Source organism: Pezoporus flaviventris, unplaced genomic scaffold (assembly GCF_033815535.1).
Source record: "Pezoporus flaviventris isolate CSIRO_AGI_PZ_B2104156 unplaced genomic scaffold, CSIRO_AGI_Pfla_v1 ptg000001l, whole genome shotgun sequence".
NCBI classification, from domain to species: Eukaryota; Metazoa; Chordata; class Aves; order Psittaciformes; family Psittacidae; genus Pezoporus; species Pezoporus flaviventris.
The window spans coordinates 5220059-5244586 of record NW_026892549.1 but is presented as its reverse complement, the minus strand read 5'-3'; the positions used below and the strand labels follow the sequence as shown (position 1 = coordinate 5244586).

Sequence of the window (24528 nt, the reverse complement as noted above, 5' to 3'; positions counted from 1 at the left end):
GCATGGATTACTCCAAAAGCAAATGAAAACACTGTGTGGAAGGCATGACGAGCATCTGCTTACTCTTGTTTATTCTGCAGGTAACCACAGACATGTACCAGGTTTTAGTAGCCAACAACTATCAGCTGGAATATCGAGGGGTCATTAAGGTCAAAGGCAAAGGAGAAATGACCACCTACTTTCTAAACGAAGGGCCTCCAATTAGTTAGCACTGATTGAAGCATCACTCAAAGATGGAATTTGCATTACATGAGATTGTGAATTGGAGAAGAATCACTTTTTGGCAGTGAAGCTGAAAACGCACCACAGTTGAAATTTCACACCATGACTCTAGAGCTGATATCAGCAAACTCTTTGGCAACCCATCACAAAAGGCAATTGAAAGAAACCACCTTGGAGTTGTTCCTGGCTCAGTGCTAAGTCGACCAAAGATGTGTACTACAGAATTCACAGATAAGACATAAATTTGGAGTTTTTTAAAAAGGCTGCTACCACAAAATGATCTAAGAAGCTATTTAAGTATTTATTGACGCAACACAACATTTACTTGGTTGAAGGAATGTATGATTCACTACAAAGCATTATTTTGGAATGGATTTGCACTCCCATAATGTTTCCATCCCATACTGCCAGCTATTTGAAGTGTACCACTGTGCTTTTCTTAGCTGTTTCGAATGGCTTTCAAAACTGACACCCACTGTTGCAGCACACAAAAAGGCCTTTTAAAAGGGCATCAGTAATGGTTTAGTGTGAAAAGATATCCTAGCCCTGGCCCCCTCTTTTCCCTTCTTTTACATGGCTAAATGACTGCTCTTCTGAGTCAGCCTGGCACATCCGATGAAGGGGAAGATCAAGATAAAGAACGATGGCTCTACAACCATATTTATTAAAAAGTCTTCTGTGCTCTTCTTTGGTATATATTAGTTTACATGGGAAAGACTAGATGTAAACAAGAGACACTTTGTGGGGGGGAACTCCCCTGAAATTTGTTGTGGGTTTTTTTGTATTTTTTATTTTGTAATATCGAAAACATGGAGCTCTAACAGATATACCAAATTCTATATTTTGTAAATTATATATAAATTAGCAGGCAGGCTGGCCACACCAAGGTGTGGTGGGAGGTGTATATAACCTGTAGACTCTTGTGTAATTTTTTTCTGCATAATACTCTGAACACAGACTTGGCAGTTTTCAGATTATCACTATACAATCAACCAAGAACAAACAGGTGAGTTTCCAGCCTGAATCAGACGCATTTTAAAATGAAAATCCAGAAAATTCTACAACCCCAAAGAAGAGGAAAAACCCAAATGTGGTAGTCACACAGTTGTTCCATGCAGCGTTCAAGCAGAAGGCGGCATCTTAACAAATGGAAACAGGACCTTTGAGTTTTAGCTACCGAGGCGGTATCACGTCAAACATGTCAGAAAGAGCTCTAAGCAAATCTCCTAACTAATGCTAACACGAGCTCTCATAAGAAGAAAAACAAATTAGCTCATTTGAACTTTTTGTTTTAAAAAATGATTTTTCATAGATGGTCTTAACAGAATCCTGCTGATACGAGAGTTGTCTGATATTATAACTGCCATTTGACATTACAAGGAACTATGTCCTGCAGCATCCAGTTGACTTTCTTGTAGTAGGCACTTATTTAAACTGAGTCACAGATTTTCAACTTTCAGGAATTAGGTGATCTTCAAAAAAGGTTATGATGGCAAGTGTATATATACGAGGTGGTCAACCTTAAAATGCAGTGCCATTGATATTGTATTGGACATCTTTATCACTAGTAGGGGCTTTATGAATAGTTCACTGTTATCATTTATGTACCTTTTTTAACTATTAAAGAAAAATCCCTTGATATTTTATTAAAAAAAAAAGAATTTTAAAAAATGCTATATTTTTTATATTCTATGATGGGAGAGTTTTGATATTGAATTTGGCTAGCACTAAAAATTACTCCAATCTTTTGACATTTAATAAAGTTCTTTTCCACTCTTCTCAGGGCAGAATTACTGTAGTACTAACAGCTTACTGATTGCACTATGGTGGTGGTGATTTATTTTTTCCTACTCAACAAGAAGAAGTGAAAATCCATGGGCCTGTCTTGATTAATTTGCTATACTGCTAAGCATAACCTAAGCATTAAGCCATTTAAACACGAGCTTAAATGGCATCGCCCCTTTCCTTCTCCCTTCCACTAGGAAACATCTCTGAAAAGTATAGTATATTGACTTCTGTAAAACTGCCAAGTCTGCCCTTGTACTATACTTTTGCTCCTCTACATCTTCCCTGGTTTGCAAAATATTTCTGTTGCATCACGCTGTTACACCTTTCTTCCCCTCTCCACCTTCCATCCCTTTTTGCCCCCTCACTCAGATTCATTACCTTCATGCCATAAACTCGGTTTTAGGTTTGCTTTCTGCTTTATGAAAGTCTGCGGTCTCCTTAACTTTTGATTCATCTTATAAAGTTGTGTTGTCAATGAAATTTCAAGTCCCCCGTATCTCTAGCTGTGATTGTTGACAGTGTGTCATGATCATTTCAAGGGGTATTCACACACTCTTTACTCTGGATCTTGCAAAAATGGATACAGTTATGATTTCCCATGGAAATTGAAATCTATTTAAGTAATTTAACTATATTAAACACTGTTTCACTGGTAAAGTGTCTCTGTTTTATTTTTGCTGCACCTGGCTAGTGATCATATGTAAGCTGTGTAGGAGATGATACTGAATCTGCAAGGAAAACATCCCTTTCTTGACCAGCATCAACAGGCGGCTGCTTGACCACACTGGTGCTATGCTGTACCCAGTACAGAGAGCAGCAAGGTCTTGCCTGCACCCTGAACATCCCCCGGGTCCCTCTTGTGCACCCACTTGCCCAGAAAGGGTAGCCTCAACAGAGCTGACAAAGCCTCGTGGCACTGTGGGTAAATATACTGGTATAACTGAACAGCTTAAATTATTCTGTGTCTATGTCCTATTAAAAAAAAAAAAAAAAAAAAAATTAAAAATAGTGTGTAGTTTATAAAGTACACCACCGTCGCCAAAAAATTCCCCAGGTACCTCGGTACTTGTCCTCTCAAGGACACCTGGAAGGTGGCAGCTCTGCTTGCCATGCAACATTTCCAGTCTTTACAGGTAGAAGTAAATGCTACACATAATGCTATCTATCTATTAACAGAAGCCTGAATTATAACTGACAAACAATAAGCTGCAGCTGTCAACTGACTTATTTGGTTGAGAAGACTTTACATAGGCAACCAAGAAACAAATTACTTACTTGCAAGCTCCTATGTGCTAGGAGGGGTTTTATAAGTAAGTATACTGAGAAAGTAGTTGTGTTAACAAAAAGCCATGAAATACTTCAAGTATCAGGCTAAGAAAGATGGTGAAGAACTATTTAATACTTTATATATTATCTTATATAATCATGCAATTTAGGACATCATCTCATACAAGCAATTTTTGAAACTATCTGGAGATGGGTATTACCAGGGAAGGAAGCCAGTAGCCTCCAGTGCTCTGCTCTCCCATTTAAGTTGCTGCACACACCGATAGGCTGAACGATTTTCCCTACATGCATTTTTTTCTGTCCAGAAAGCATTCTGGTGAATTTTAAGGTGTTCAGCCACTTCTCTCCAACACAAAGCTGGCTGCTTCAAGTATCTGCCTGCACATAATAGAATGATACATTTGGGACGCACCAGATTTCTTACTCGCGTTCCCTGCACTGCCAGTATCCCTGGCCTTGCTGTCTGTGCTTTACACAATACACGTGGGCACCAACATCCGGCCAGAATCTATGCCATGGAGAAAGTATTTTCATTCTGTTAACCTTTCTGACTGCTCCTCAGCGCATCATCACTCCCAAACTTTGAAGTTTGGGAGAGAAAGGTTGGGATGCAGCCTGAAAAAGTGCAGATCAGCTGTTTTAAGATGAAACCCCTCAGATTACACTCTCTTGATCCATTTGGTCCCAGGATTTTCAATTGACAAAGCCAGAGCACCTGGGCAGGCTGGGGCAGGACTGAGAACACTGGACTTCTGATGGGATGGGAGACAGCAGCAGCACTGTTTTTCTGCCATGTGACAGACAGGCAGCTTGTCTATAACGCAAGGTTTTATTTTCCAATTTCTGCCCCTGAGCAGTCCACAGTCCCCACTCGCCTGCTCTGCCCTGGCATTTGGCTTGCAGCAATGGTAACAAGGCTGCACTGCTGGTGCCAACCCCATTCTTCACAGCTCCCACTGAAAGCCGGTGCCAAGAAGAGCAGGTAAGGAAGTGGTGGGTGCCAGGTGAGAATTACAGCATGGTGAGAACCCAGTGTTGACAAGCTCAGAGGCAATGCTGGCACAGCACAGGTGCCATTTGAATAAAAAGCTCCACAGGAGAACAGTCAGAGCAAGCGAGCTTCCCCTGTAAGCAGCTGGGCTCAGAGATCTTTTCTTTAAACACAGAATTTCACCTGCAAATAACTATTGCCATCTACTGGAACAGACTTGTGCGGTTTTAGCCCAACTACCATGATTGCTGAGCAGTGCCACAAGCTCAGGCTGAGACAAGACCCCTTCCATCACAGGGGAAAGGGAGGGCATGTCTCCCCCTAAGAGCAGCCACTCCTTCCAAAGTAACTGATGATACACAAACCATCAAATCCAACTACAGATAAGCAAAAAATAACCACCCCAGGCTGTGTGTGCCACCATCTAACGGACACCACCCTCCCCAGCAGCACAGCAGTTAATAGTGCACCACAGAACCCTACTGTACATGCTGCTGCTGCTCCTAGCTACAAGGGTGCTGCCCTCAAAAGGCTCCACACAAGGCCTCCCCACCTAATGGCAAATCCCTTCTTACGTGCTGCAGCCCAAGTTCCAACAGGAGCCATAAAGGCCAAAGCTGGCGTTGTGAACCTTGAGTTCACAACAACCTTGGGCTGGTCACACAACCCTGAGTTCACAACAACCAAAGCCCAGACAAAACCATTACCAGCAACCCTGCTGTGCCATCAAGAGCAATAGTTTTCACTCCTGCCTTTACTGAAGGGCTAAGAGCAGGAGTCTCCTGCTCTCACCACTCAGGTATGCTTGGACCTCTCCTGTCCTTCAAGTAACTGTTGCAATTCAGCCTGAAATGAAATACAGGCTAATGGACATCCTACCTTTCCTTTTCAGCTGCTCAGTAAGGGACACAGCACAGCATTCCAGTGTAGCCATACCTGGCGCACAGGGAGAGACCACCAGGAGAGCTATGGAGCGTCATCTTGTTGCTACACACCTCCTTCTTGCTAGGAAACAGGGCTCACCACCTAAGGGTGCCTGTAGAACTATAAAGATACAGTCTGTGTCCTGAAAAGGGCAAGAGGAAGACAGATTAGAGCTGGGTCTGGAATTATTTAATGTCATGTTTGATGTGGAAAGCAGGCACAACACCCCTGACTAGGTGAGCACAGAAACACCCAGCTGATAATGTCCTTCCCCCTTGCTCTCTTCTCATGGTATTTCCAGAGCAGCTTCAGTACAAGGGATGGAGCACATACTCATTTGCTCTCAAGCTTTGTGTGATGCTTGGTAACTAGGGCATGTTCTCAAACTCTGCTCAGTGTACAGGTTAGCAGGATAATCCTACAGCATCTCTCACATGTCCCTGATGCAAGCTGAGCAGGACACCCAGGTTGGAGCTCTGCATGCTGTATCAGAGGCAGGTAGCTGCACAGCACCTATGCCACCCCTGCTAAGCGTACCTTAAAACCTTCTGAACAGGTACCTGTCATCTATCTGTCTCAGGAGGCTTTGTCAGAAAGGTTATCTGGGAAAACAAAGACTCCGTAAATGCTCTAAGAAGTCAGAATAACTTTTTGATAGCTCTGTGAAGTCAAGATAGCAAATGTGGGTGTAGCAATTGCCAAAAGTGCTCCATCAAATTTATTAGCAACCAATTTGATCAATACAGTTGAACCACAATTTTGTTAAGAAGCTGGTATAGATACTGAGAGACAATTTAACCTTACTAAATTAAACAGTACCTGGAATATCAGACCAGCTTTGGCAAGAACTGCACACGTAGCCGAATTCTCCAGGGTTCCTCTGACCCCTGTTGAGAGATCAGCGGGACTCTCGTCAACACAGGAATGCAACTGCCACTGAAGCAGTCCCCCTGCTGCTACCCTTCTCACCACTTACCCATCTGGGAAAAGCCCTCCTGTAAGACATCCCTTTATACTAACAACATTCAGAATGTGTGGATTTCTGGAAGCCGTAACACTTCTCTAGAATGCTACTTATTCTGACAAGAAGCTGATTCAAAATAGCATGTGTTTAGTCTTTGCAAATGTTGATGGGCTGCTTTTTTTCAATACAAACCATGAAAGCAAAAACCAGTCATACCATAGCAGCTGCAGTGGAAATGGGGAATGAAAGGGAGGAGGCTGAAAGGCAATCTCCCTAAACAGATGTTCCTCAATCCTTTGATAAAGAGACTATCAATATCTTAAAGAACCCACAGTGAATGTTAAGTAATCACAATGCCTGTAAAGGAAACCATCATCACCTAGTTCTCTGCTAGCTTTGATATAGCTAAAAATCAATCCAAGTAACACACACATACATTCCCTTGGAGAAGGCTGCATTCTTTTCTACACCTCACTCCTCACCTTTCTTTCTCTCATACACGTGTCAGTATTCCATGAAGCAGTGTGAAAGGAGAGGGGTCTATACATTTTCCAGGGGCTGAAAAGTTATTTCCTAGCAAAATCTGACAATTCACAAACAAGACTAGTTCTTTTTCCTAGATATTAGCCCAGACATTGAATACAAAAGAGCAATCCACTAAGAAAAATCTCAGATATTAAACAAAAACACACAAAGAAGAATGTGATGAAGTCTCTAGGACCTCAAATAGGGGACTCTGAAGTAATCAAACATCAGACAGCACTACATGTATCTTGTGGAAGTCAGTCAAACTTTTGGCTATCTCTTCCTGACAGTGACTGTAAATAGTGACACCATTCAAAGAAAAATATGGTATTGTGGGTGTTGAGTGGACTCATTCCAACTTCAAAGAGAGCTTACTTTATAAATACAGCAGGAAGGGAGCTCTGCTTCTACTAAGTCCCACAGAAAAGAAATCGAGCAAGTATGAACGGCCTTGTGCAATTCAAATGAAAATAAAGCATGTTGCTCAAGAGAGCGGTCATTTTGTGCAAGTTCATCTTCCTATGTCTAGTAACTCAAGATTCTGGTAAAATCAGTAGGGAAGCACCTCAATTTCTCCAAATGCTGAGTTTGTATAAGCAAATGAGAAATAATACTGCAAATTTTCAGTAAATTTTCACCTCCAAAATGGCCTGATGTATCTTGTTTCTCATCTCACACAAAATTTCAGCAAGTTTAATATTACAGTCAAACTGAACTACTATGTTCAACAGCCACGCTTTTAGCACCTAGTAATATCAGGTAATGAAGAACAGTCATGCTCATTAACTTTTCATCCTGACATGGGATTTTTATCAGTGCTGTAAAAACAAGCAGACAAAGCCCCAACTGTCTTCCATTACTCTGGCAGTTGCATTTGTTCATTATATGTGCTAATCAGCAATTAGTTTAACACCAGCATAACTGGAATGGAATAATGGTTCCAGATGCTATGACAACGAAAGTTTTCATTCCTTAAAAATGTATCTTTAGGAACAGCAGGAAGGGAAGGTATCTCAGAGAAAACAAGATTCTCTGCCAACATATAAACTGAAGAAATGATGCGATAGAAGATCCTTGTGCACAACAACCTGAATTAAAAACTAAGCAGGACTTCAGGCATTCATAATAGCTTCCTTGCCAATCAGCAATGCTGAAGTGAAAAGATAGGTATAAGGACTCTTCTAGACTTCATGAGCAAGATAAAACCTGGTTTTATACTTAAAACATTCGATCGTTGATTTAAAATGGTAAAGGACTGATTTTCACCTTTTCTGATGTCCAGAGTTCAAAAGGAGGCACTGAATGCCAACACAAGCAAACCTCTGTGTGCTAAAAAAACAGGCTGCTGTTCTGGATTTTTGAAACATTTATGGTATAAACATTTCCTAAAATTCTTGTATGCTTCAATCCAGTCCTCCATTTTATCATTTCCTCATCTTCTGATTCCCAAAACAAAAGCAGACCATGCTCATGAATATATTCTTCTTCTCTTCTGTCTCAACGTGGGGAGGGAAGAGAATTAGCTGCAGAGCACATCACCCCCAACACCAACCTTTGAGGCAGCACACCAAGGTTATCTTCAAGGTCTTGATCTCAGATATCAGAGACACACATTATGAAGAATATAATACATATTGCTCCTCTTCACTTTGAATTACAGTTTCATTCTCTAATTCTTATTGGTTGGTATTCTGCATCATTTTCTTGACTAATACTACTTATTTTAAAACAGAATAAAAGATCTAGCTCCATTCTTCTACGTCAATCCCCAAATCAAACACCACAAACAGCATATCAAAGCTTGCTTTTTTTTCTCCAATGTTTCAGCACACCCTTTTATTATTCCAGGCCACATATAAAAATCTACCTATATATATTTGCTAATTTGAAACATCATAAATAACTGTCATATAATTGTAAAAACAGCAAAAACAACAATAAAAACCACATTTAACTGATGGTGGTACTGTATGGTTGCTATTCTATTTTCTAAGCATTTGGGGTTTGCTGGTTGATTCACCAACTTCAGAAGCACACAATGGTCTCTCAAACACAACTCCAGATCAAGGAGGTTCTATCCCAGCACAAATCCTCTGACCCATAAAGCCAGAAGAACAATTAAACCCCTGGTCTTTTCTTGTTTAAGCTAATCAGACTGATTTATTATGTTCCTGTCAGCAGTTATTTATCTCACATTTGAGCAAATTATTCATCCAGTTCTAAAAATATATAAAAAGAAGAACAACAGTCCAACAAGTACCAGTCACTCCATTTACTCACCAGTCCATTTCCTTTTAACCTTCCCAGATTTCAAACACAGGAAGCGTGCAAAAATCTTCAGTTATGTGGCAGAACTTTCTGAATAACTGCTAAAAAGAAACTGTGTCCGCAGAGACCACTTTCAAAGATAATTAAAAGGAAATCATAAATGGAAAAATGTTAAACTACTTATAACAGTAAACAGAGGGCCACAGGTGCCATACAGGTGAACCCCAGAACCAGTTTCCAGGTTACATTTTAATTAAGAAAACATTCATATATATGTCAATGTGAAACAAAACATTCTGAAATTTAGTATCTGACATATTCCAAACCTAGTTTGCCAATATGCAATAGCATTATTGTTATTACTTAGTTAGCCTACCCCCTACTGCCTCACAAAGGCAAAACTGATTTTGGAAGCAAAGAGCTTATATGATATGCAGAACATGTACTCTCTACATTCCCTCCATTAACATACTTGTGAATTAAGCTTTTTTATGCCCCCAGTCAAATTCACCAAACTTAGCATCCCTACATACATTTCAATGTATGGATATAACCTATTTTCCTCCTCTAGTCCCATATTATTTTGTGTCCTTCATTAAAAGAAAAAGTTTAACCATCAAGTGAAAAATGTCCACAGGCATCTTGCATTGCTTTATTAAAAAAAAATAATAATAATAAAGAAAAACCCATCCAGACAGCTTCTTTTGGAGAACAGCTTTACATTCCTGAGAGTGAGTAACTGTTGGAACAAGACTGCCTCTAAATGTTCCAGGACTTGTCAGACATTGTAATCCGGGGACTTTCCCTGTGGCTGTCGCAGTCGAATTTGTAAGGTAGAAAATGCTCCCACAGTCACATGAAAGAAGAGCTGCCACAGGTTGCGCAGTTCGTACAGATACATGTTACACAGGCAAATTAACCCAAAAGTCAGGAAGGATTTGGCATTCCTCCAGCCTGTGTAGTATACAAACAGGTAACACTGTCAGGAAATAAAAAAGAAATCTGATTACCGCATGTAAGGTAAATTCCACTGAGAAACACTATCTGGTCATTGAGAAATTACAAACCCAAACCAAGTAAAAGTCTAAATCAAACATGTAAGAACAGTATTAATGTAGCAGTCATGGAAGGGTGAAAAGTACCTGACCTCAATACAAGGTTACATTTTATTTCCATTAAACATTCTTTAAGAACGTAACAATTTGTTATAACCTGCAATAATGAATGGCCCATGACAAATGAAAGTGGATGTTCCTGGCAATCTGGTCAAAATACACTCTGTTCCACTCAAGGAATGGAGAAGAACCAGGAGCCAGGGTTCAGTCTTCTTCAGACAAAACAATGGGAAGGACAGGGAAAATATTCCCAGCCCTGCAGCTGGGAATACTCAGCAACCTACTTGTGCTGACAGTTTTATAAATCATATATAAAAGAGCAATTAGTTGGCATAGTATCTCAGCAGTAAGAGTTCAGATAATCTTCTAGCAGTGTCACCTCCACTGACAACATATGAAAAAGTGTAGCTAATACCAAGATTAAAATAAGAGTCAGGATATGCTTAATTAAAATCATTAATAAATATGAAGAGTTTTAAATGGTAAAAATATTACAGACATTTAAAAACGTTACTGCAACATGATGTTGAATGACTCTGAATTTTATTGAAGATCTGTTTTAAATGAATTCAGTGGCTTTTCATTAGCCTAGGTTTGAAATGCCAGATTTGCCAGTTACAGAACAGAGCACCACTCAAAAGGCCAAAACACCTCACTGTAACAAGTGCTATTATGAAATTCCTGAGGCTGTTTATTTCTATTAAAGGGAAGTGTTAGTACGGCAGTTACTGAGCATGTTTTTACGTAGAAGACTCCTCTGTGCTACTTCAGAGAAGAACTTAATTTGGGGGAGGGGGAAGTTGTTTATTTGGGGTGTGGTTTTTTTAATAAATGTTAAGAAGTGACTGAAGGCTTAGCTCCTGACACTTCACACTTCAGGTACAACTGAGATAGCTGTTACTTTTGTCCATTTTCTTCTTCTTCAGAGACCAGAAACCATGGCGCAACACCAGACATGACAGTAAGCCTAAAACATCACGCTCCCTTTAAGTCCCATTTTTTGCCTGCACACCTAGGATACAAACGTTTTCTCAGAAACCATAAAGAGTAACACGCTGCTAAGTTGTTACTGACTCAATAAGACAATACCGCATTATGGACATATGGGTGAATGACAATAAAATGTGCTGTCACACAACACATGAAATTAATCTCCCAAACTCTTAATGTGGCAAAACAACACCAGAATATGCCAGAGAACTAAGAGCTCTCTTAGTTCTGAAAACTGACCAATTACATATGGTAGGAATGACACCACAGGGTGCAGAACAGGAGTATCAACAGATATATTCTGAGTATTAAGAAAAAGCCTATACTGCAAGCTGCATGAATTGTTTCTTAAAAACATCTCTATTCAGACAGTGGAGAAAGTCCTTCTTTCTCAATGTACAGACATGAATACTTATATTAAGAATAAGGTTTCTATTTTGGGAGGGGAAGGAAGAATATGTATTTTTCCCCACAAAAGAATAGTAAGGTGGAACTCCTCCATATGACATGGAGCAGATTGTTGGCAGGAAAAATTAACACCAATTTGAAGAATTATTTAAGGCAGCAGCTGATGAAAAGTCAACAAGTGGTGAAGAACACAAGTTGTACTTGTGTCCTGCACCTGGGTTAGGGCAATCCCAAGCACAAATACAGGCTGAGCAGAGAATGGATTAAGAGCAGCACCGAGGAGAAGGACTCAGAGTGTTAGCTGATTAGAAGCTAAACGTGACCTGGCAATATTCAACTTCAGCCCAGAAAGCCAACTACATCCTGGGCTGCATCAGGAGCTTGACCAGCAGGTCAAGGGAGGTGATTCTCTCCCTCTACTCTGCTCTCATGAGACAGCCCACCTGTAGTACTGCATCCAGTTGTGGGACCTACAACACCAGAAGGAGGTGGACTTGTTGGAGCAAGCCCAGAGGAGGGACATGAAGATTTTTATCAGAGGACTAGAGCACTTCTCCTATGAAGACAGGCTGAGAGAATTGGGGTTGCTCAGCCTGGAAAACAAAAGGCTCCAGGAAGACCTAAGAGCAGCCTTTCAATAGCTGGAAAGGGACTTTTTGCAAGGGCATATAGTGACAGAACAAGGGGGGATGGCTTTCAACTGACAGAAGGCAGATTGAGACTAGATATTAGGAAGAACGTCTTTACTGTGAGGGTAGTGAGACACGGGAACAGGTTGCCCAGAGATACTGTGGCTGCCCCATATCTGGAAGTGTTCAAGGCCAGGTTGGATGGGGCTTTGACCAACCTCGTCTAGCGAAAACCGTCTCTGCCCATGGCAGGGAGGTTGGAACTAGATGATCTTCAAAGGTCCTTTCCAACCCAAACCATTCTGTGATTCTGATTCTATGAGTACATTTTGCTAATAGAGAATGGAGATTACAGGTAACCTGGATAAAAGGCTGACTGATAGAAACACTGATGTGAAAGGAAAATCCTGAGACATTTTACTTTAGGACAAGGGGTAACAGGTTAAAACTTAAACAGGGGAAGTTTAGATTGGATATAAGGAGGAAGTTCTTTACTATAAGGGTGGTGAGGCACTGGAATGGGTTGCCCAGGGAAGTTGTGAATGCTCCATCCCTGGAAGCGTTCAAGGCCAGGTTGGACAGAGTCTTGGGTGACATGGTTTAGTGTAAGGTGTCCCTGCCCGTGGCAGGGGGGTTGGAATTAGATGATCTTAAGGTCCTTTCTAACCCTAACTATTCTATGATTCTATGATCTGACACTGTATTAAACATTGGCACAAGGAAACAAGTAGAAACCACATACTCCACAAATGCAAGAGATTAAAAGTCAGAAGAGTTATAGTAACAGCAATTGAACATGACAGACATTACAGTCGTAGCTAAACGTAACAGCAGTGTTACTGAATGACAAATGCCAATGGGCACCAGAATACCATGCTACAAATTAGATAGGAAGGTCAAATTTAAATGCAGAAATGGAAACATGAAATATCAGACAGAAGAAAGAAAACATAGTGGAAAGAGACTGAAAGCTTTGAAAATGAAGGAGATGCACTATAGTGTACAAAGAGATGAAAATTCTGGAGTGTAGTATCTAGGTGTTACTGTATTTATTTCAAATTTTCCCAAAGGAAAGAAGTAGCATGCCATTTGTTCAGATGGTTAAGCTTATTTGAACTACGAAACTACTGCTCTAAGGAAATGATACAACCTCCACTGCTTGTGACTTTAGAGATAAATTGTAAGCTCCAGACAGAAAAGTACACCAAATCTCTTAATCAACTAACTGGAGAAAAAAATCCAGCAAACAGAAGCTTTTTGTATCAAACTAATGAAAAAAAAAAAAACAGAGCAGAAATTATTTTTATAATCACCCTATTCAAGTATCTGTGACATTTAAGAAAACATGATGACATTTATGCATGACTGGGTAATGTTTCTAAACTCTACAGTGAATTATGCAAGCAGAAGAACACACCTGGTACAAACAGGCTGCTGTTCCAAGAAAAAATGCAATAACATAGCTGAAATCTTCACCTTCATTCTGTGAAAATAAAATAGAATAAAAAGCCATGCCTTTACAATGTTTCAGTGAAATACCAGATATTTACAGTATGAAAGTTATTAATTATTGTCTTTAAAACAGTCTCACATGAAGATTTATAATAATTCCTGTATTACACTAAACCAAAAGCGTTAGCACTAATTGCTGTTTACATTCACGTCTGGAAAAAAAACAGACAGCGATCTGCAATCTGACCAGAATGCTTATTCACAACAAACAACTTAGGCTAAGATTTTCAAAAGCCTTAAAGGAAGTCCAGATCTAGCACCAGATACTTACCTTCTCTAGATGCCTTTGAAAATTCAAGTCTGAACACTGTACCTACCTTTAATAAAACTTTCCAGCTTCACAAGATGGAAAAGAGATAAAAGGAGAAAACAAACTGGCCACTAGGGTGTGGTAAAATTCTACACAGAGAGTAGAGCAGGCAGCTCTGTTCACAGCAGTGAGAGCTAACAAACGCACACGAATTTATCAGAAGGATTATTCGAAAATTACGTTTTCTTGAAGGAAAAGATGGAAAATTTTACTTTAAGAGCTTTTTACTCTGTGTTTAAAAACCAAAAAAGAATTCCTTCTAATTTATTCAAACGGGTTGTTATAGTTTCTATGGAGTTGAGCAGAATAAATTTGCATGCTCACTGATTATTCTAACCATAATTCAAACAAACATCTGCAACAATAGGAAATTTTCGCAGAAAAACAATGGGTATTCATGTAAATGTTCTTCCTTGAAAGGCGAGTATCATTTTGGGAAGATGATGGTCCATTCAGAACTACATGTTTCTGCTCATTGTGAAGCATTGCCATCTCCAGTGTTGACTAGGAAAAAGTTTGCATTTCTGCACTTTTCATACCTACATGATGCAGTACACTCCTAAACTGTACGCAAGCCTACCTTGGTGCCACCATACATTTGCTGGGGTATAGCTAGAGATTTTAACAGTTTTACTAACACCCAAATAAAAACACTGATTACAAAGGAGACAAGCTTTTGAATGAGTCCTCAGAAGTTCAATTAATCATATTTTGGATTATTTCTCACTAAACCTTGCGAGTTTTTCCATAATAAAATAAAGAGAAATTTTAATGGATTTTTAGTGTCCTTGTTTTTCAGAAACTGAAAAACCATCTTTCATGTGTACTGCCTTCTTTTACCTCCAGATGCACAAACATATAGAGTAACATTAATTAGCTGCCTTAGTATCACTTAAATAGCTTTATCTAACATTGGCATTTCTTTTCAAAAAATCAGCCGCAGAAAGGTAACAAAACAAGTTCTAGAAATATTAAACTAAGTGGTAGAAATCTGTTCAGTACTATTTGTACTACAGTGTACTTTAAATTAATTTCTATTTATAAACTGAGAGAATTGTGCATAACAGAAATATCTAATTAGCGATAAAGTAGAGCTGTATGTTCATTAATTCATTCTTGGTTCTTCTTTAAGAAACAACTCAAAATTAGGACCTAGTACGAAACACTTTCATTAACCCTGTTCATTAGTCTTCAGGAAACGCTGAGGCCTCAAATATTACCACTTTATTAAATCTTTACATTATCAGTAATTCTATCAGACAACTGGAATACATCTTCTTTACCTTACGTCCCTAAAAAAAATCTTTTATGTGTCAAAAGCACTGCAGTTACGAAGTCCAGATATATGTTTGAATAAAAATATTATCTATTAGTCAAGTAGGAGAATCCTCATTTTCTTTCAGAAAAGTTCGACAGGGATTTTAGTTTCTACTTCCACCACCATAACAGCAGAACCACTTAATGTTAAGTCAGTCTTTTTTTGTGGTAACACACATGAACTTTCTGCAGGTGCTTGCCAGCACTACCAGCATATTCACTTGAATTGCTTGAGATCATTAACCACTCTTAGTGACATTGTAGCAATGACAATACAACTCCCAAGAAACTGGATTAAAAATTGAATAGAAAGAAACTGAAAGTCTATAGGGAGGGACAGAGCAGAGTGCTCACATGAACAAATGTTTGTGGAGAAGGTTGTCTGGTGAGGGGGTTGGTGTTTGGGGGGAATAGGAGTTAGAAGAAATCACACTTTCCCTTACGTTGATCAGCACACAAAAAGAAATGCTATCCTACTTAAAAAAGGTTTATTCAAAACAAAGAAAAACAAAAAAAGGTTCCTAAAGAGATTTTACAAAACCTGTTTAAAGATCCCTGCCCTGGGGACCTTTCAAAAAAAAAAAAAACCAAAACAAAAACAGGTCAGATTTTCAAAGCTGTTCACCATTTCTCTCAAGCGTTTTTAAATAACATCTCTGAAAATTAGATGCCTCATATCCCGCCATAGATCTAGAAAACAGAACATTATGTTCTCATACTCACAGCTACGGAGGTTCCTACAGAAGGGGTCAGCCACCCACCTCCTACTGCTTTTTAAACTCACAGCCTCAATGAATGATGCATCACACTCAAGAAGGATGCACAGATCACAATCAACATAGGCTTCATTAACAGAGGTCTGACCTCACAAGCAGTATTTCTGAAGACAAAACTGGCAAGATTTAGTTCATACAGTAAGCATCTTCTAAGGTGATATTATGATTGCTATGATGCATAACACTCAAATTCATAAACACGTACAATACCTGGAGAAGACTTTCTATGGCATGAAAGCCACGAATTAAATTCAAAGCCCCGCATAACAGGCTAAGCACAAATGAGACAATCCCTGGCAGAGTCACAGGTTCCAGACGCTGATGAAGAGCTGCAAAGCAGAAGATCAAAACAAGGTATCAAAGGTCAAAGTAACATCTTGAGAAATTTAGTAAAATAGTAATCTCACTATTCAGTGGTTTCTAGTTCTAAAAGAGATAACTGAAGCAAACCACAGAATGTCAATCTTTTTTTTTTTAAAGAAGAAACATTCTAAGTATTCAACACAAGGTTTACCAAAACACAGTTTCCTTCAATTCACATATATAATTGTCTTATTATATTTAGTCTTTAACTCAATACATACAGTTTACTCAGTATGACACTGAAAGCTGCTCAAACACTCCAGGAAATCAATGGCAACTGATGCACTTGCTACTGACATTTTGTCCACAATTAGCATCCAGCTCTTCAGTCAAGTAAGAGCTCCCCTCAACAGCCTCCACTTTTCTTTAACACTTACACATTAGCAAAGCTAGCCAGACTGATTCATTTTGTTTGCTGAACAGAACACTATGAGGCAAAACTATTACAGTCCCCTCCCTTAAAAGGCAGAGGTACCCAAGACACAAATAAAAAGACAGTTCTGAAACTACTAGTATCTATATTACAACCTAATACACACCTTCTGGGTAGTGACAGTACTTAGAAGACTCTTACAAAACACATCAAAATTAAAACACGCTTTCTCTCCATGCACACGCACTCTTTCCGGCTCATATAGGGTCACAAGTACGTAACAGTTGTGTATGTTCCTCATTACTGTCCCCTTCCATAATTAATAACAGAACGCAAATATTAAAAAACAATGAACAATCTCTTAACAGTCTAGGCAACACTGGGAAAACAACAGGACCACTGAGCCGTACTTGAATCCTTCTGTTCAAGTCAATGAACTGTAAAGATGTGACAATGAGGTTAATGAACTGTAACATTAATAGGGAGAGTGGTGTCAATTCTGGCTGTTTGCATTGCACAGATCCAGGAAAAAAGCTTTCCAAACAGTTTATGAAGTTACAGAACCTAAAGAAAAAATGACAAAAGCTATTTTACACTGATAAGCAGACGGGGCTGTCTAATTATAAGTGTGTGACAAATTAAAAATAAAACATGTAATTAATTCAGTTAGCTCATTTGTCCTGAATTTAAGTGTAATTGGGATTTTTTAAACAAAAGCATAACCCATGTTTAACTTTCAGAGCTTATTTCTTTTGTAACTGTAGTGCATATTAGAGGAATACAACCAGCAATTGCACACTTGAAGTAGATATGCTATTCAAATACCAAACCATCCATTTTCAGTGACTCGGAGCCAGTTGTTTTGTTTCGGGTTTTTTAAATCTAGAGAGTGGCAAAAAGCTGAAGGTGCATGTAACTGTTTTTAGCCAAAGGTAATTGCATTTCATTAACTGGTGGGTAAAATTAGTTTGCTGCTCTTCACTCACAGCTCTCCAGACAATCTCATTTTCCCCACGTTATCAGGGTAACTTTAAAACATCATGAGTTAAATCAGCATTTAAAACACCTCTTTGAGAACCATGGGAGGAAAAGAGCCTTGTCAGCCAAATCAAGACAGTCTATGAAGGACCACAAAATACTAACTTTTCTCTCTTGTTAAAATAGGAAAACAAATCCAAAAACTTTTAAGGACACTGCAAACCATTATCGATGGCATTAAGCTCTTCAGGGCTTAAAAAATTTCAGTGTTACAATCAAAGCAACAAGAGCCATCTATATATAAAAAAAAAAAAAAAGTCAAAATGAGAAGAACGAAGGAGGTGTCAGAGAGGGCAGGGTAAGGACAGCTGACCTTCAGTCAATACATACAGAAATTTTAGAAATATTATGACTGTCATATCAAAAACTTCTCTAATGCAAGCCAAGGATCAAACAAAGCACAAATTCTGAATTAAAATGTTGATGCTTAAATAACAATTTAGGACATTTACTCAAAGTGTGAAATTGCAGTACTTGTAAGGCCATTTATTTAAAAACAAAATGTAAACCAAAACAAAAAAAACCAAAACAACCGAAAAGAACCTACCAAAAACCACCAAACAGCAAAAAAACCACTAAACCAGCATCAAGTTCTTGTGTGACACATGATGGTGTCATCAGGCAAAAAGTAACCTTGATTTGACAACTGTTTTTTCATTGAAAAAAAGTTCAGAAAATAGTAAATTTATCCTAACTTAAAACATCACACATCAGCTGTCTCCCTACTTCTAATGCCTGCCAACACCTACATTCATTTGAAGCAAAATTGTATCCATAAGCTGCACACCTTATGCTTCACACATTAATAACTACCCCTATTCCTCACTACACAGCACAACTTTGCTAAGGGAAAAGAACTGCTATTTAAAATTGCTTTAACAAAGATGCCTAGACACTAGCACTTGGATACATATCCAATTACAAGTATAAGCAAGTAACAGACAATGCCCTGTCAGCATAGCCAAAACTAACACATCAGATTCTGCTATTCCATATAGCTAAACAAGATTTGCATCTACCTAACTTCCTCCCTCCGCCTGCTACTCAACTTAACATACTTAACTCAGTTGCAGCAAGTCATATTTTTTAACAGGACGGCATACTCAGGAATTTACACTAGGCAAACCATATCTTTTTGTGAGGACTGTCCTTACAGAAAAAGGAAAAATTCTGAAGTCTAGCCAACTGGGGGTAGGAAACAACCAGAGAAAGTTATTTCCAGTGGTGGAGAGAAGCAATGAATTTAAAGAATTACAAAACTATTAGCAGACTTGCTAGAAAAGACTCTGATATTCAATAGCATCTAATATTTGAAAAGCTGAAGGAAGAGCACAATGGAAACCTCTCATAATGTACAGTCCTTTGATGGTGAGTTTCTACATCAATTCAAGGAAGGAAGTGGGTGACTGATCAGAGAGATCTACAGAATTCAGAGGAAGAGGGAAGTTACAAGTAACTGAAAGAGAAACAGAAGAAAGTTGACATGGAAATAAAAGAGGAGAGCAGAAATGGTTCTGTAAGTCAAGTTGTGGAGAGGCAGGGGAAAAAATTGGGAGATCATCTGGTAATTATTGTTTAATTTCACTTCACAGTAAAAAACGTTCTTATATGTGGCTTTCTCTACACTGTCTTATAGCACCTAGAATTCTCAGGCTCAAGGCCTCAGCAGTACACATAAGGCAGACTAGGACCAAGTAGTTTTTAATTTTCTAGAGGAATCCTTATAAGTAAGTAAAGCAAATAGGATAATACACTGACAAAGTGATTCTATTTTTAATGTACATGTATACACATACACATGCATATATAAACTGCACAAAATTAAACTGAGCTCTTATATTACAAAACTGTAGGAAGTGTTTAGATTTATGATTGCAATTTTCATCCCAACACTATAAAGTGAACAGCATCCATGTATGTCTGCCCAGGATAACTAGCCTTATAGACAAGAGGTACTTTGGAAAAAAAGGGAAGATATTAACAAATTAAAATCAACCCTTCATTTTATTCTATTTATTATTCTGCTTCACTGAACTTAGAAGGCTGAAATCAGATTATGTGAAGTAAACTCCAGAGTTTCACAAGTGGATTCCACATATTACTGCAAGGACTTGGTAAGTTTTAACAGATCTCTCCTGCTGGGAAACGTCTAAAGACAGGCCTCAAACAGATTCAGAGCAGTCACTTAACAGCACAAACTACAGAATGCCATATTTACCTCCTACGTGAAATAAATTAAAGTTTAAAAAAAATTAATGACTACTTAAATGCATGTGGCAAGTATATACAAAATTGCTATTATTAACACTGTACACAAGGCATTTATTTTTAGAGTGTATATCCTTTAGCCAGCACAGTTCTTGGGATTTTCACAGTCACAGATACTTCCTGAAGTGTTGCTTCTCCCTCCAGTTGCTGTAAGTCCTGAAACTATGCTCTTGCTTACGTAATCACTGGGTCTTACTGGGCAAGAATAACAAACATTTACATAAATCGTAAAAGATCAGAAAAAGAAAAATCATCTTGTTAAGCGTTCATCCCCATTTGCTTATCTTCATGTAGGCTTTTTGTTTCCCTTCAATAGAACAGTCCATTGGATAGACCCATTTCTCCCTCTGAATACCTTGGAAATATATGCACATCGAGCAGAGGACAAAACTTTAGACATCTAAGGTAAAACACATGTAAGGTCATGGCAGCTTTATGCTTTAAGAACATCATGGTGAAAAAGTTTTTTGTAAAGAAAAAATTATCAAAGATTAATTCTACTACCCTGCACCTGTCTCACTTAAGGATACAAAACCAAAAGGCTGAAACTTACCTGCAGATATCTTACCAGTACCCTTATATTCAGCCACAGATAAATGTGCAAATCCATTAGCTGAACCAAGTTCTGACAAGGAAATTTGGTAAGGTGGTCTCAGTTTGATCTCTGTCTGCATGTCAGCAAGATTCATCTTTGTTGACAAAGAACGCGTGTTGTTATATCTCTGTTTGGTCCTCTGAATGAAATTATCTATGCAAAATTTTAAATAAAAAGGTATATATTTATAGACTTATTGTTAATTAAATAATCCAAGACCATGCAGCTTTATGTACAACACGCTTCACAAACTGAAATGTGTTGTCTGAAATGCTTGTGTTTATTTTGGGTTTTTTAATACTATTTCTGGTTTGTATTATTCTGCTATTTAATTCTGCACTAAAAAAATAAACTGAGCTCTAGAAATCTAATTACATAATAACTGTGAATAAACTAATGACTTTTCTCTGCACGAGACTAAATGCATTGCAAATACAATGATTTTAGTGCACTAATTCTAGCTTTTCCGTTAGTTTGGTAAATATTCTTCAGGAAAATATTAACTCCTGCATTCAAGTATAAATTTACTTGAGTATGAAACATGCATGCAAAATATTCAGGCAGAGAAAATTATTACTATATTATACACATCTAATGACTGTAACAGATCTACGTTCTAACTGAACAAGTAGTAGAATAAAGAAGGCGTTGGGGAAAATAGAAAGTATTCACAGAAATCTTCCTAAGTAAGACAACAATACTATACAGAAATTGTTAGAAATTGCCTGACTGAATTATAGACAGGAATTAACCAACTGGAATATCTTCCCCCACATTTCTAAAATTGCAGTTCTTTGGGCTCTAATGTATTTTATAGGAATGTTTAAAATACCTGCCTAACATTTAGCATTAAAGCTACAGATATTAACGGGATCCATTAACACCTCTTATCTGGTATACGTGAAATTAGTTGTATTTGGAGCTTGCATGACAAGATTTAATGCTTCACTATATCATGAAACAAATAAAAATCTGTCCCTTTCACGTACTGAACAAAAATTACACCACAGCTAAGAGCAAATATGAAATTGCAGTCTTTTACTTGACAAATTTATTAAGCTAAATGCCTTTACAGGCATTAAGTATTTCAACAGGTCTGAAGCCAAAAAACTCCTAGTATAATTAACTAGAAGATGAACTCCAGATTTAGTCACACAAGGCTTAAACCAAAACCTGCTGGAAAGAACAGAAAGATTAAATACAAGTCTGGATAAAACTCTAGTAGCCTAATTTAATGACCACAGAAGTATTCCTTTATTGATTCTAAGGGGAGTTAAATCAGATTCTAAATCCACCTGAAATACAGCTATAAACTGCCTTGGACATTTCTGTTTTGTGTATGTTAAATTGCACATCTATTTAAATACTCATTTGTCCTAGTGTGAGAATTAAGGAAAAAAGAAGTCAGATCCTTACCAAACTCTATAAAACAGTATGGTCTGACAGCAGTATTTGTCTTCATCATATTGTAGGTAGTGATGAATTCTTTCTGAAGCTCATCCAGGAAGCAGAAAGCCAGGACACTGGGATAATTTTCAGTGCACAACATCATATAGCTTACTCCCAGAGAACTTATAAAGCTGAAATTGAAAATTTCAAATTTGAATTCAGGTAATTTGCTGCTTCGCTACTCTGATTTCATATTCTATAAGCAGAAAAGCAAAAACTGATCTGGGGTATTAAGGGAACTAATGTTTACTGAGAAGTGCAACATTATTGTAGAAGAAAAACAATCTACTTTTAGGTAATGTTTTAATTTAACATCACCTTCTATGGTCATATGAGAAGCTATGTTATACACATCTATGTATGAATATGCATATGTGTGCGTATGCATATGTACACACTCTTACATATATGGAAAAGAAAAGAACATAAAGCTTTCAGGATAAAAACAGTAGGTTTGTCCCATAATAGCTTTTCATTCATCTCAAATGCAGAATATGTTATTTGGCACATCCCAAAGATGCAAAAACTTATCTTCAAACTGGGGCTGGGGCAGGGAAGTGTGGCAGGTGCTTCTTTCTAAAATACGTGAGCAAATAAAATTGTTCTATAGAATACAGGATTCATCATTCTCCAAAGACAGTCAGAAGGGTGACCAGAGATGACAAATATGAAATTAGAAAGGGACAGTTTTCAATATACATATATCTATTGCATTTAGGCAATTCATTAAACAATTTGATTTTAATGAGACATTCAAATTTCTTCGTAATCTATACTATTAAAAGTAATCAAAGCCAAAACTAATATAAAAACTTCCTGACTAAATCTTATGCCTCAGTCTTAAAAGTTTCTTTAAAAGTGATCAGTTTACAAGCCAACTACAGCTGAGGTTTTAAAAGACACATTAACTAGAAAAAATTAAGTGTGCTGGACCTGATCCTGAGAAAAGCTGGAAACTCACATCTACCAATGGGACATGAAGAAGGTGGAGCGTTTTACAGGATCATTTAGGTGGCATACTTTTCACCACTGTAACTTCTACATGTCTGCTAGGGGTTAGGATGAAATTACCTCATTTAAAATAACATATCTAAATTAGAATCAGAATTCAGCTCAGCTAAAAAGCAACTGAATTACTGACTACACACAGGAACACCTAGTTACCAATACTAAGGAGTAAGTTCACACACAAACAAAACCAAAGAGTTATTTCACAATAATCCAAACCTCACATTGGAAATGGAAAAAAAGAGCATCTTTTGAATTGGTATTTAATCAGTGTTGTTATGCAGGTACACTATGGACTTGACATGCTAAAGAAATTAGGAAGTTATTAGAACAAAAAAGTCAAAACATGAATGTGAAAAGAAAAAGCATTGCTGTGAAAGTGCTGAATGAAGCAACAGGATTGGTAGGTTCCATTCTACCATTCACCACTTGACTACACACTGCCTTCCCACTCCCGCACTCCCTTGTGTGCCATTTCAAAAAATTATTGAGTTATGCTGGGGGTTTAGGGCACATTTTCCTCTCAAGACAACCAAAATCCTGAAAGTACAATAAAAGGGCCTAATTCCATGCTGGGTTATGAAAGTATCTGGATACTTTCTAAAATGTGTGCAGACTAAAAAGAGAAAAAGCAATGAACACTAGTTGAACTAGCATGATGAAGTACAAGTCTGGTCGCTTTCATGTAAGAAACAACCTTGAAATTTCTAGTAGGTCAAGGGCTTAAATATTTATAAACATACTGTCTATTTCAAACTAGAATTTCCACTAAAGTTTGAGTAGATTTCAGATCTTTCTATAATTTCTCAATCAAGTTCTGATATATCAGTACAGCCAAGAATCAATCTTCTAATGCGAACTGTTGACTTTTTAACTTAGACAGACACAACCTGGAATGTTGCAAATACATAAAAGGAAAATCTTACTTTATATTATACTGCCCAGTTTTCAGAGTACATCTATCAGGAAGCTGAGAAAGTTTCTTTGAGAGCATTTTAAAGTATTTTCTACATTCCTGCATTCCCGTGCTCTGTTCATAATCAGTAGATGCGGACAGTGGGAGTCCATCCCTCACACGGACCACAGAGGCAGATAAAATCATAGACATTGCCAACAGAGTTAACAACAACCTACAACAAAACACAGATCAGGAGGAATCAGAATTAAAACAAAAACAAAGGAGTCAACTGTGATTATTCAAACATCCCAAGCTATATACTGGGCTCAAAATTAAAATAGGGCACAAGGAGGGTTTTCAACTGCAACTCAGATTACAGTCCTAACTGCACAGAACATATTAGTCTATGCAAACCACAAAGCAGTATCACATCTGACATTAATGTCACATTTTCAAATATTGTTATCTGAACTGTCATAATGCTCACCTAGATACCTATGGAGATTGAAA

At 38.0% G+C, this 24528-nt stretch overlaps 2 protein-coding genes across 3 annotated transcripts in view; one reads left to right on the top strand and one right to left on the bottom strand.

Annotated features, from left to right (window-relative positions):
- The window catches only part of ADCY5 (adenylate cyclase 5), a 222598-nt gene extending 219931 nt beyond the window's left edge, over window positions 1–2667 (top strand). Inside the window, exon 21 of the mRNA XM_061469330.1 lies at window positions 81–2667. Within this exon, the coding sequence (XP_061325314.1) occupies window positions 81–209 (129 nt within the window). The 3' untranslated portion in view covers window positions 210–2667. The remainder of the gene's footprint in view (window positions 1–80) is intronic.
- SEC22A (SEC22 homolog A, vesicle trafficking protein) overlaps window positions 1875–24528 on the bottom strand; it is a 29119-nt gene continuing 6465 nt past the window's right edge. The window contains exons 3-8 of one of the 2 annotated variants that reach the window (XM_061469536.1): window positions 24047–24250; window positions 22080–22243; window positions 20622–20816; window positions 16237–16355; window positions 13529–13594; window positions 1875–5354 (exon numbers count right to left, since the gene is read on the bottom strand). In XM_061469536.1, coding sequence (XP_061325520.1) covers window positions 5265–5354; window positions 13529–13594; window positions 16237–16355; window positions 20622–20816; window positions 22080–22243; window positions 24047–24228 — 816 coding nt within the window. In that variant the 5' untranslated portion in view covers window positions 24229–24250 and the 3' untranslated portion in view covers window positions 1875–5264. Of the gene's footprint in view, window positions 5355–9201; window positions 9949–13528; window positions 13595–16236; window positions 16356–20621; window positions 20817–22079; window positions 22244–24046; window positions 24251–24528 lie in introns of those variants that run through there. The other variant, XM_061469450.1, reaches the window with a different exon arrangement.